The sequence below is a fragment of the Juglans regia genome, chromosome 15 (genome assembly GCF_001411555.2).
Source record: "Juglans regia cultivar Chandler chromosome 15, Walnut 2.0, whole genome shotgun sequence".
Taxonomy (NCBI): Eukaryota; Viridiplantae; Streptophyta; class Magnoliopsida; order Fagales; family Juglandaceae; genus Juglans; species Juglans regia.
In genome coordinates, this window is record NC_049915.1 from 11,266,389 (window position 1) to 11,278,805 (window position 12,417).

General features: G+C 39.0%; 1 protein-coding gene and 1 pseudogene across 1 annotated transcript; one reads left to right on the forward strand and one right to left on the reverse strand.

Annotated features, from left to right (window-relative positions):
- Nucleotides 1-969: 969 nt before the first annotated feature.
- Nucleotides 970-9,410, reverse strand: LOC108981618 (probable alkaline/neutral invertase D). The gene is made up of 5 exons (XM_018952847.2): nucleotides 9,285-9,410; nucleotides 8,542-8,970; nucleotides 7,098-7,529; nucleotides 3,024-3,582; nucleotides 970-1,669 (listed from the first exon to the last, which is right to left on the reverse strand). The coding sequence occupies exons 2-5, from the start codon at nucleotides 8,929-8,931 to the stop codon at nucleotides 1,374-1,376; spliced, it is 1,677 nt and encodes a 558-aa protein (XP_018808392.1). The 5' UTR covers nucleotides 8,932-8,970; nucleotides 9,285-9,410; the 3' UTR covers nucleotides 970-1,373.
- Nucleotides 9,411-9,844: 434 nt separating this feature from the next.
- On the forward strand, nucleotides 9,845-10,591 carry LOC108981604 (annotated as a pseudogene).
- The last annotated feature ends 1,826 nt before the right edge of the window (nucleotides 10,592-12,417 follow it).

Sequence of the window (12,417 nt, forward strand, 5' to 3'; positions counted from 1 at the left end):
GGCCTTTTCATATACATCTCTAATATTTGCTTGTTTGTGATTGCTTGGTAATATTTATTTCTGATTAACTTTTAAATTATGTTGTGTTGTGATAAAACGGGTGAAAATAAAACGCCTCCTGGAATTGAGATTCATACCATTCGTGTCCTTTTAGACATCATAGATAATTTAATAAAACAAGAGTTATGGATGATTCTTCTTTTGGAGAGAAATCCCTAATCTATTAAAAAAGGTGAGATAAAGCCCCCTTCATGACAATAAAATCTCTAGCCCAAGCTTTAACTAAATCATATGCAATCAAAGTTTAATAAGAACATATCATTGACCAATGAAATGTGGCACGAGGCTTAGATAGATTAAATTTAGTGAAGAGAAATTTTATTTACAGTCTCCTGCATGTGTAGACCCATTGATGTGTTTTATTAAATGAGAAAAAACACTATTTTAGAAGGAATATTATTGTAATTTAAATTTTTTTTAAAGACAACTGTTCAAATTTGCATAAAAAGCCCCTATTCGAGAACTTTACACGTAGATTATTTGAGTCAAACCATCGTGAGTCAGAAGTAATCTCACACTTTGAAATTACTCAGAAGTCTACATCTTTCCGTGGTTTTAACCGCACAATTTGGAACTACTCAAAAGTCTCGACCCAAAAAATGATTCGTTCAAAATCTTTTCAGAAATGATCTTGAATTGTTCAGATGTGTTTCGAATTAAATTTTTTGAAAATGATAAAAGTAGAATGAAAAGTCTCTTTTAGATAAAAGAAAATAGTAAGGTTTTAAAGTTATGATATAATTTTTTTTCCACAAAAATTTAGAGAAATGAATAGGCGTTGGAAAAAAAAAAAAAAGCATCTGACAGAATAAAAATTATTTTGATATTTTTAGACTAAAAAAGGTTTGGATTCTCAGAAGTCTCTAATACCAAACAAGTGCAAAGATGGCGTTAAATAGATGATATAAATGGATCAGAAGGCTATATTATTGACTTTCAGAGTATCTTATAGAACAATTAGATTTTAACCAAAAGTACACAGAATAGAGACTTAAAATTATCCGCCGGGGGGGTGTCTTTCCTGCTTATGCAACGGCTTGACACCACCATTTTAGTCTGTCGAGAGATAATAAAGCAGCAAGGCATTTGCAAAATGCTTCTCTAAGTTTGAAACACAAACAAAAAGTATCTTTTAATTGGAAAATCACAAAAATGGTCTAAGCACAGCCTATTGTACACGAACTAAACTTTTAGAGAAACGAATAGGGCAGAAACCACCAAAGAATAGCAACGCAGTCATATATCAAGATCCTTTTCAGCACCTGATTTTTCCCATTCTGTGCTGCGAGGTTCTTTTTCTTGCTTGAGCATTTTCAGCAGGTCCATGAAGATGATCTCTTAAGTACGGGTTTCATCTGCTTGTCCTCTTCGAGGGAAATCATCCCCGAGTGTGATGGATCCTCTAGCATCATCTTTGCCACCAAGTACCCGGCAATTGACCAGGTCTGGTACTTTCTTGCCTGCTTACCAATATACTTCCCAAGTTTCCCATCATAATATTCTGGCCAGTTATCCTTCAGCAGACGACTCTCTGCAAGCTCAATTGCCCGTCTTGCAATTTGCGGCCGTCCGGTCTTGATGCAAGCAGCTGTTAGAAGCCATAAAAGCACTGCACTCGAGATAAGGAGGGAAACCAAGGTATCACTAAAAAAGAATGGGTTATGACCAATCTAGAGACATTAGAGCATGGGAATAGCTGGAGCAAGCTACAAACTTTCACTTCACGTGGTCTCTACCACAACCAATTACTACAACTAGAGTGTATGTCTATAAAAGAATATACTAGGAAATTCCAAATTATGGTTGCTCAGTCCAATTATGCAATACAGAAGTTTGTCGAATTGCAACGAAGGTATTTTCTGATGCCACATACAAGAGGAGAAACCTTTTATTGACTTGAATAAAAAGGTCTATAGGAAAGTATTGAAATGTTTTAATTCTTCTACGAAATTCTATCGTCTAGTTCTACCATTAGTCACAGTAACAAACTGTCTCCAAATTGTCCACCTCTGTGGAAGTTAGTGTGGTGCCTGTATGAGATTTTAAATATAACTGTTGAGTTCAGGGCTAGCTCTTTGCTTCACACTCATGGAATCTGATTATCCACGTTAAGGGGGCCAAAACTAACATGCGGAAGGGAATGAGTATGTGTGATACCCTAGTCTGATAAGTGATAAGGGTAGATGGTGTATTGGATCTCATATTACTTGAGAATGAGAAGTTCTTGCTCTTTATAATGTTTTAATAGAGCTCCAATTGTATCATTGACTAGTCTTTTTGGAGTATAGGTCATGTCGCTGGGGCCTTCCATTGAGGCGTCATAAATGGTATCAGAGCCTATCCTAACCAGAAATATGGGACTTTATTTGTGCTACATACGATGGACTAGCCCGACGAGGACGCCGGGAATATAAGGTGGGGCAATTGTGATACCCCATTGCGATAAGTGACAAGGGTTAGTAGTGTATGAGATCCCACATTCCTTGGGAATGAGAAGTTCTTGTTCTTTATAATGTTTCAATGAGACTCTAATTGTATTATTGATTAGTCCTTTTAGAGTATAGGTAGGTGGTTTGGGCCTTTCATTGGGACGTTATAGTATGAGAACTTGCCTTTCAGACAGCTCTTCTAGATCATATCATTTTGAAATCTGTGTAAAATTTTAGATAAAGCATTGGGTTCAAGAGTAACCCAATTCCTCTGTGTGAGCGTGAGAGAGAGAGAGAGAGGGAGAGAGAAGAGTGAAGGGAATGAATGAAAGAGCTTCCCTCCCTCAATGCCTCTTAGTTAGAATCAGTTTTCACCCCCACAATTAAACAAATCCTGATCAAAAAACAAAAAATTGAACAACAATCTGTTGAAAACATTGATTAAAATATCTCCTTACCAAAATCATACTGAACTCAATTTGGAATAACCAAATAAGCGTTCACTTAGAAAACTTGATGAGAAGAGAGGCAAACCTGGCCAAGATCCTCCATTATGGTAACTCCATCTGGTATTCTTGGGATCACAGCCAGTTACAATTCTCCACTCATGACTTTCTATTGCAGGATAAGATATTTTCAGAGGCATTTCTCCAACCAACTCTTCCCAGCGAGATTCAATAAGATCCATGATAGCCAATGACTGCTCAGGTGTTGCAAGTGAAGATAGGATTGCAATACAATTGCCTAAAGCAAACCATCGAAAGTCCATCCTTGCAGGACTGACATTTCCAATAAAGTAACCACCCCGTGTCGGCATAAATTCAAACACCCATTCTGGGATTGAATCAGGAATAACATTAAACTTATTTACTGCAGTGTGTGAATACTCCTCAGTCTTGTAACGGTAAATGTCATTTAGCCGCTGGAAGTCAAGCCAAAAGTAACTTCTCATGTGATAACTCAATGCATGCAAACGCTTCACAATTCGCTCAATAAATTCTTTTCCTTCTGCATCCGGTTTAAGCATTGCCAAAGAACATCTCAACACCATAAAGAAAAGTGCCTGAATTTCAATTGGGTAACCATATATGCCCTACAAAAGAGTTGATGAAGTAATTATATATAAGGAAGTGTTCATGTAATCCTCAAAGAAAAGAGGTGAAGAACATCAGAGGAGCATTATGTTATCATATGAAGAAACAGAACAAGAGAGAATAAAAACAGAATACAATAAAGGAAAACAAACATTAAAAGAATGAAAGAAAAGTAACAAAAAGAAGAAAATTTTCATGGCCACAATACATGAAACTGCAGTAGCTGAAAGTGTTACACAGAAGCTTCTTGCATTGTCTATCTAAGGATGATGGGAGAGAGTAACTTTAGGATCAATGCTTCTAATGGAAGGACCAAAAGAGTATATTTAAAGGAACAAATAACAAAATCACATTTTGAGAACTAGTAGAATAAGCAATCTGCTAAATGTAAGTGTGGTGCCCCCCGGTCCCCCGGTTGTGGCTTGTCGAGGAACTGCAGTGCACGGGATGCTAGCCGGATGGCTACATCCCACATGTTCGTGGGACTCTCGTGTGCTTGTATGCCAAGCACACGTGAATCAAAATTGCACTGGAATTAGTAAAGAGTATTAGTCGGAGACTAACACTTGTAGTACCAGAGAAATTTCTCATACTCATTCATTAGTAAAAATATCCACAAGTCACTCTTCATTCATCCCAAATATAATTACATACCAACATTTGTTCACCGCCCAACTCAAAATATAAACCATCATAAATCGTTCGTCACCTAAGTATAATAAACATCTTAAAATTTACAAGGATTATAAACTTAATGGGGACAGGCCCCCACTGCTATTCCTCAGGCTGCACTGGTCCTTTCTAGATGTAACCCTCTTGAGCTACATCTACATCAAAATCTATGGTTTCTAAGGACGAAAACGTAGTGGGACTATCACGGTGAGATTTCAACGAAACCTTAATAAGTTAAAACCCATAACAGTATTAACAATGAAAGACAATGGCGATGAATATGAATGCAAAAGTTTCATGTAAATAAGGCTAAACCCACATATCACAAGTAAGGTGAAGAATCACCCTCTGAATGAAACACATATCAAAGTATGGCGAGGAATCATTTTCTTGAGTAAAACAGCATAATCATGAATCATGGTACACATCACCAAGTACGGAGAATCACTCCACCCATTCGACATGGAAAATCTCTCTACTGATCAAACACGTGAAATATATCCACCAAAACAACACGGGGAATCACTCTATCCATTCAATGCAGAGAATCTCTCTACCTGGTCAACATGTGAAATACTTCCACCAAACGATAGGGCGAATCACTCCACCCGTTCGATACAGAGAATCTCTCAACCCAGTCAACACATGAAATATTTATACCAAAACAATTCAGAAAACTCTCCACCTGATCAACACGAAGACTCTCTACCCACGTCATCATGTGGAATAGTATGGAAATGTCCCGCCCCAATCAATACAAGGAATCCCTTTACACGAGTGAAACACGTGGCAATGTGCTGATAGGAATGGTATGGGGAAACATTCAACACAATCCCATGAGCACTAAGCATTTTGAAATCACAACATCAAGGTAGTCAATAATAAAAACATGCACTTTCATAGAGAAAGGGTGGGGGGGGAGGGGGGTGGGGGGTGAGAAGTAGAATATGAAATCCTGAACATACCCATAGACATTTACGCCATATTACTAGTGTAGACGTAAGAGTGAACCTACCTAGATGGTGACTAGACACTAAGGCCATGTTTGGGAAGTGAGATGAGTTGAGAACATCTCATCTCAAAACTTCTCCTAATTTCCTTCCCAAACATCACTCAAATACAAAACACATTTCAATTTCAAATATTCAATTTTTTCATCTAATCATTACCTAATCATTATAATTTTTCCAAACTTCCAAACAAAACACAATAAATAATACAACTTTCTCAAATTTTAAAACAAAAATAATATTAAAAAATAATATTCAAACAAATTTTTAACTTTATAATATTTTTATTCAACTTTTTCTCTCTTATTTCCCAAAACCCAATAAAACATCTTAACTCAAATCATTTCACCACTATTTACATAATTTTCATTTCATCTTATCTCATTACCCAAACATGCCCTAAGGGTTGTGCTAGAGTTGTTGGTCTCCTTGTTGATGAAGACTCTAGGCTCTTAGCCTGCTTGAAGTCCTTAACAGAAAAGAAAAGAAAGTGTATTGAAGTACTTAATGATCTAGAAAGTGAGATGAAACCCATTGTCTAAATGCCTTTTATACAATAGGATTGTCAGTCACAGTTCTGACCTATGGTGAAAGAGTGATCATGAATCTCAGTCCACCACAGGTCCGCTAGACTAAAGAATGATAGGGATCAAGTAGATTGATGGGACAAGACGCGCATGTCCCTGCAGCTTAACTCAGAATTAGGCACACAGTCTGCCTCATTCTGAAAATCACCCATGTGGTGTTGGGCCTTACTTCTATGTGCGGACGTATGATTTGATGGTCCGTATTTCCTCTTTTCCCAAGCGGGCTCTTGTTGAGACGTCATTGCTCTTGTTGAGACGTATGATATGCAGGTCCGTATTCCTCTAAGCTCCTCCATGTTATCTAGGAGTGTTCTTAGCTCCGTACAGGGCTTTCCATTGTTCGCTGCTTACCTTACATACAATCAGCACATCCTTCGCTCGCTCGGTGTGGGGCACGCATCTCCTTAGTCACCTTGTTCTCTTTGTGCTGCTCGTACCAGCCAAGCTCTCCACAATGTGCTGCTCGCCTTACTTCATTCTCGATTGCACATTGCTCGCCTAGTTGCCTTCTTCCCACTGGCATTTCACCCGCATGGGGGAACTCCTTCCCTCAATTCGAAGTAGTCCTCACATAAAGAATGTCAACACAAAGTCGAAGGTAAAGCATAAAGAGAGTGCAATGTAGAAATTGCTTTGTCCTATGTATCTTTGTCATCTAGTGAAAAAGTGGAGTGAATGGTAGAAAAAACATGCCCTGAGTTCTCCATTCATACAAGGCGGTAAGCATTACAAAACAACAAAGTCTGTCAAGTTCCCTTCCAATTAAGAAACACTTAATCATTGTTTCGAACTATGGTTTAAGCACTGCCAAAACAGATAAATTCAAAGAAATTGAAAGAAAATAGCCTTCATCATTACCAACAACAAATGGTTATGGAAATAAAGAATTATATTCGTAAAGGAACAACTAAATTTGATAAGGCCACCATATTTAGATCTTTTTTTTTTTTATAAGTAAGGCCACCATATTTAGATCTGATTCCACATAAACCCAAAAAAAGAACTAAATAAAAGACTACGCTAATCCAGCTATCTCTTCACTGGCTGAGTTACTCTGCTTCTAAAACAAAATACCGAAAGTGTCCACTAAGACCATTTAGTGAGTGACTTTGCTTTCCTTGGAAACACCTACTATGATAGTAAATCATGTGATATTTCATAAGAATTACCAAAGAGCTTTGTAAATGAACAGCTAACCAACATCAGGATCATATTTGACTAAAAAGTATTATAAAGGCGGCCTACCATTCTTCGGTCAATCATACAACATCCATCTGCACAAAGCAGAGTTGGGAATGTATCGAATCCCTCTGATAGACAGAGAGTCAAAATAAGCCTCATCCCCTTTTGACAGTCTGGTGTTTCTGCAAGTGATAGATCCCCTGTAGACTTTGTATATGCTCGGAGAAGAATAATCCACCAAAATCCAGAGTCAACAGGAGCAACTCTCCCAATAGCACTTTCACCAAAGTCTGCAACTAAAGTATCCAATTTTCGAATGGGGTCATGATGAACTTTGAAGCTGGCTGGCATTGCACCTTCCCCAAGTTTAAATCGGTCTATTCTTTTCTCCCACCCTTGAAGACACAAAGTCTTCAAGAGGAAGTTCTTAACTATGTCAGGTTCACCATTCATCAAGAAAGCGAGGGCACTAGGTACAAAGTCTCGTACAAAAACCTGAAGAGAAATACATATCAAGTCAGGCTCATAAGATATTTTTTATGATCATGAACTCGAAGACAATGCAAATGCAAAATTTGTTTAACCCAATTAAAGCCCAAACTCGCGAAACGGGCCCACAACACACATATCAGGTAACAAAGTCAGAAGACATACATAGGTCAAGACATATATCACAGGTTCATATAGCTAGCTTCTCTTTTTGATATAAACGTCTGCCTGATCACCTTTCGAGAGATTCCATCAACTGAGATCAAGTTTTCAAGTTTACCTAATGAACATCCGGATCATCATTTATTTTTTATGACAAGGAACTCTGGAGATAGCGTAAATACAACATGTTTTCTACCCAATTAAGCAACGAACCCATGTAACTTGTCCACATTACATGGATAAGGTCAATCATTGGCTTTTCGCCAATGGTAGGTGGCCCTCATAAATTGTTTGCACCCTTAGATAGAACATTAGACCTTGGGGATGGCCCCCCAGACCAAACCCTATTGGTTTCCAAGACTATTTTCTCCAACTAAACCCTTGGCTACATCAAAATCTGCGGTGGTCTAAAAGGGTTGTTGTGCAAGTGACATTCGGGACTCTAACTTCTACTATGCAATGTGCCTAAGGATTGAATACAATTTAAGCCCCCCCTTGAGTTGAACGGATCTTCACTATTGGCCGTGAGTTTTTCACCAATCGCATTCTTTCCGATCGGCGATCGCAATCAACCTCCCCTCAACTTTTAAGGACATATGCATTCTCTAGTCCATTAATCCAAAATCTTAAATGGGTTTTCCTCCTGAATTCGATCGATGTTTTTAATTTTTTAAGTTCTGTTTACATAGCCAATGCCTATTGGCTTCATCAATAAAATCTTTGAGAACTTAGAAAAATGTTCTTAATTTTAATCATTTCTTAATATTTTTATTTATAAAAATGTTTTTATTTTTTGTCTCGTACCTGGTTATGATAGTCGATCATTGAGCATCATTATTTGGCCTAAAAGTTTTACCTGATTATAGTTAAGAACTTCCTCCGAGGCATGATCATACGCAGCGATCGTTCCAACCGGTTGACCCCGGAAATGCACCAAAGATCGCCGGAGTGCTTCCCATGCATCGGCAACCATCGGATGGGGCTCAAATGAGTTCCGAGCAGAAGACGCTGGGGTCTCGATACCCGACCTGCCACCAGGCGAGTACGTGCTCTCAAAGTTATCCAAGCCTCCTCTGGTGAGACCGATCGACAGCTCACTGATCAGCGACCTTTCATCAAATGAACGCTGTCTCTCGATGTTTAGCCTTGGCTTGTCGAGAAGGCGCAAAAGATCGTAGTCGTCCATTTCGGAGATGGAGCAATGCGAGCTCACGTTCCGAAGTCCCATTTCTTTCGTCCCTTCCATCTCTTCCGATTCGTCCGTGTTCAAATCACTGAGAAAGACCTACCAAAATACTAAAAAAGGTCACACAGGAAAACTGTAAACAAAAAAAGTTAAAACGAAGACTATTAAAAATGACAGATCAAAATCAACCAAAAGCAAAGTCTAGATTGAACCACAGATGACGAACATTATTTCACCAAAAGCAGGAAAATTAAAAACTCTGTTTTTCGAGTTCCGAGGCAGAAGATGAAGCAAATTGGCCAAACTTCACGTAAAGTACCAGATCGAAGCACCACGAGAAAGTTCCGTATAAAAATAAATGCATAAATAATTCAATGATGGGAGAGAGAGGCTACAATGGCTCAAGAGCAAACCTGAAATTGCGTGGGAAGGGAAGGAGGAGATTATACGGCGTCATTCGCCGGCAGCTTCGTCGGGATTTCGTCGTCGGCGAAGAAACCGTAAATAGAGAGGGAAGAAAAGGAGAAAAAAGCCTCGTCTTCCGCGCAGCTAATCTGTTTAAATATATAAAAGTGGTGTTCAAAATATCTGCGTTGGCTTACATTCCGTACTTGTCGATTATGTATTAAATATGAACCAAACAAACTGAGACGTGGCACAACAAATTTCAAATTTGTCCAATTATTGCGCGCCTCTATTTTACTAACAATTCTGTTATGTACAGTCAATTCATATAAACAGTATATAAATTGCTGGCCACGTGAACTAATATTTATTATAGGAAAAATATTTGCATCAGCCCCACACCAGCACACACTCAACTTATTGTGTGTAAAAAAAAAAAAAAAAGTGATGTGAAGTGTGTGCTGGTGTGGGGCTGATGCATAGCATTTCCCTTTATTATAAATAAAAAATCATTGATGAAGAACACCAAAACAAACTCTTATCTGCTGTGAGCACAATCTCGACAGCAATGCATCATCACCCACTAATGAAAATCTCCAAGAGCCCTGACCATCTCTTGCTTTTCAAGCTCGAGCAAAGAGAAGAGGATTTTTGGCCGATGCATCGCTCTCAAACAAACTAGATTGGACTCGATAAAAATAAAGCTTTTTCAGCTGTGTTGTTTCTTCTTCATCTTTCATGGGCTTTTCTTTACATTTTGTTTACCTCTTCGGTTAACTCCCAAGAGAAGCATAAACAGACTTGCAAGAAATGGTGGATACCTGGTCTATTATCTATCTCTACCTCGCTTGTTATTTTGTTTTTCGTCCAGGTGAAATTTTGCAGGTATTGGAAGGTGTCGAGGCAGTTGCAGAGTAAGAGAAACGATGGGCAATCGCTCACGAGGTGCATTCAGGAACTAAGGATGAAAGGAGCTAGCTTTGATTTGTCGAAGGAGCCACAGAGTGGGAAGAGGATGAAAAGCTCAAGCGTGGAGATAAAATGGAAGCCGATTAATTGGTATTGGCTTAATGGGAAGAATAAGAAGTTGAAGACGAAGGGAGGTTTTGCTTCTATGGGTAAACTCGTGGTGGAATTGTATTTAGCTCAGTGTGGGTCTGAGGAGGGAAGCTTCAAGAGGAGAGACGTGCCGTTGAGGGAAGAGAGGGGAAGGGACAGAGGAACAAATGGTGCGCTTCGATTTGTGGAAGGTTCGAGAGAAGAAATGCAGAGAGGGAAATTGAGGAGGGAGATGCCTCAAACAGTGCGGGTTTAGTTAAAAGAAACGACGCGTTTTCAATTTTTCACGTCAGCACCGTTTACCCACTGACTATATGGGTCGACTGTATCCAGCATTTTTCCCTAATGAAGAGTTGCTAGACTGGAATGCCTATTGAATATATGACACATATATTGAACATTCCTTCAACCTCAACAATTCAGCATGAGCATCCCAAAACGACCCTTCGACTTCACCAATGATCTGCAACATGCTGGAAGACCAACCGTCTCCTCCACCAACGGTGCGAAGTGGCCGAGAATCACTAGGTTTGCTATGCTTGCCGTTTATTCCTCTCATCATCATACCATTACCCCTGACGACTCCATTCCTGACACCCATTGTTGAAGCAGATGAGGCGACTGTTGACTTTAACTGGAACAGACAAGCCCACCGTGCAGCCTCCCAGCCATGCCACAGACGAGCCAAGCTCGAAACAGAACCCAGTGTAACTTCCCGTGGCGCCCACCGAACCATACCACCACTGGTATAGCCCAAGTTGTCGTAGGAGCCACCCAACAAACCACCACCACCACCACTTTTGCCCCTTCACAACACCCTGCACATCGGAAAACACCACGCCCACATGCAGCAACGCCACATGCTTTGTTCCTCACTCCCAAAAATAGAGCACAAGCCTTCTCCACCTTGAACCGTTGCAAGCCACCATCACTGAGACCTCACCACGTTGGCTTTTCTAACATGTCATTCATCCCGTGTCCTTCGATTTTAAAACATGCACTTTCAATTTTTTGATATTAAACCATTTCACTAGTCATCGTGATGGCTTGCGCCTAAAATGACTTTCAATTTTTTGGTATTAAACCCTTTCCCCAGTCATTGTGATCTCTTGGAACCAAATATGGATCAAATCCAAATTTCGCTGCACTAAAACAAGGAAGCGTGGAATACCTGGTCTTGAAAATAGAAAGAGAAGCGGAAGTCTCGTCATGGATCTCAACGACGAATGCAGAGAGGGCAAGGAGGGAGAGAGAGAGGCCGTGAAGGATAAGAGAGAAGGGGAGAGAGAAAAGAACGCTGGAGATGAATACGATGGCCACCGCCCACTCACCATTTAACAATGACGAAGACACCGTTTGAGCAGCTACCACAATAATTATCAAAGAAAATTGAAGAAATTAAGAGATTATATGGAGTAAGGGTTTCATCTTCTTTATTGTAAAATTATCATGGGGAATTCAGTTTTTTTTTTTTTTTATCATCATTGGAGAATGGAAGAAGCGAATCAGAAACAAACGTTTTCTAACAAAAGATCTGGGTTTCTTAGTGACCAATTTTGGTTTTGCTTCTGTATCAACTGTCGTTCTTAAAATATAATCTTTAATAGCCTTCACTTTTATTTTTCTCTCTTATCATTCTAGTGTGGTTTTGCTTTGAATATTTCAGTTTTTCTTTTTGCCCTTCAAATGGTAATTTTGATTATTATCGTATTTTTTAGTTTTCCGAATGTTTAGGTAACTTGGTAAGTTGGTAAAGGCTACTTGACTCTGTTTCTTCTTATGTTTTAGGTTTTTGGTAACCTTTGAATTAAAAAGGACAAAGATACTTCTTCTATAACGTCAAGCTCTTCAACTAGAGTCCTTTAGATTTGAGAGTCTACTTTGAAGCCAGAAGATGCAGAGGCCTCCATCAGAACACTTTTTGTTGACGGTAAAACTATTTATTTGTTTTGGTTTCTAATACGATGATGTAGAACACTGATAAATGAGGCTATTACTCAGTACGCATAATATGATGCCTAAAATTGTATGTACGTGTAGCAATATTCTTTTAAAAAAGTGCGTAATTTACAATTTTTCTTT

Excerpts from the sequence above, each read along its gene's own strand:
- LOC108981618 (XM_018952847.2), bottom strand. The coding sequence starts at position 8,931 with ATGGAAGGGACGAAAGAAATGGGACTTCGGAACGTGAGCTCGCATTGC. Across the intron at positions 3,583-7,097 it reads GTATGATTGACCGAAGAATG|GGCATATATGGTTACCCAAT; the intron begins GTAGGCCGCCTT and ends ACTCTTTTGTAG. Across the intron at positions 1,670-3,023 it reads TAATGGAGGATCTTGGCCAG|TGCTTTTATGGCTTCTAACA; the intron begins GTTTGCCTCTCT and ends TCTCGAGTGCAG.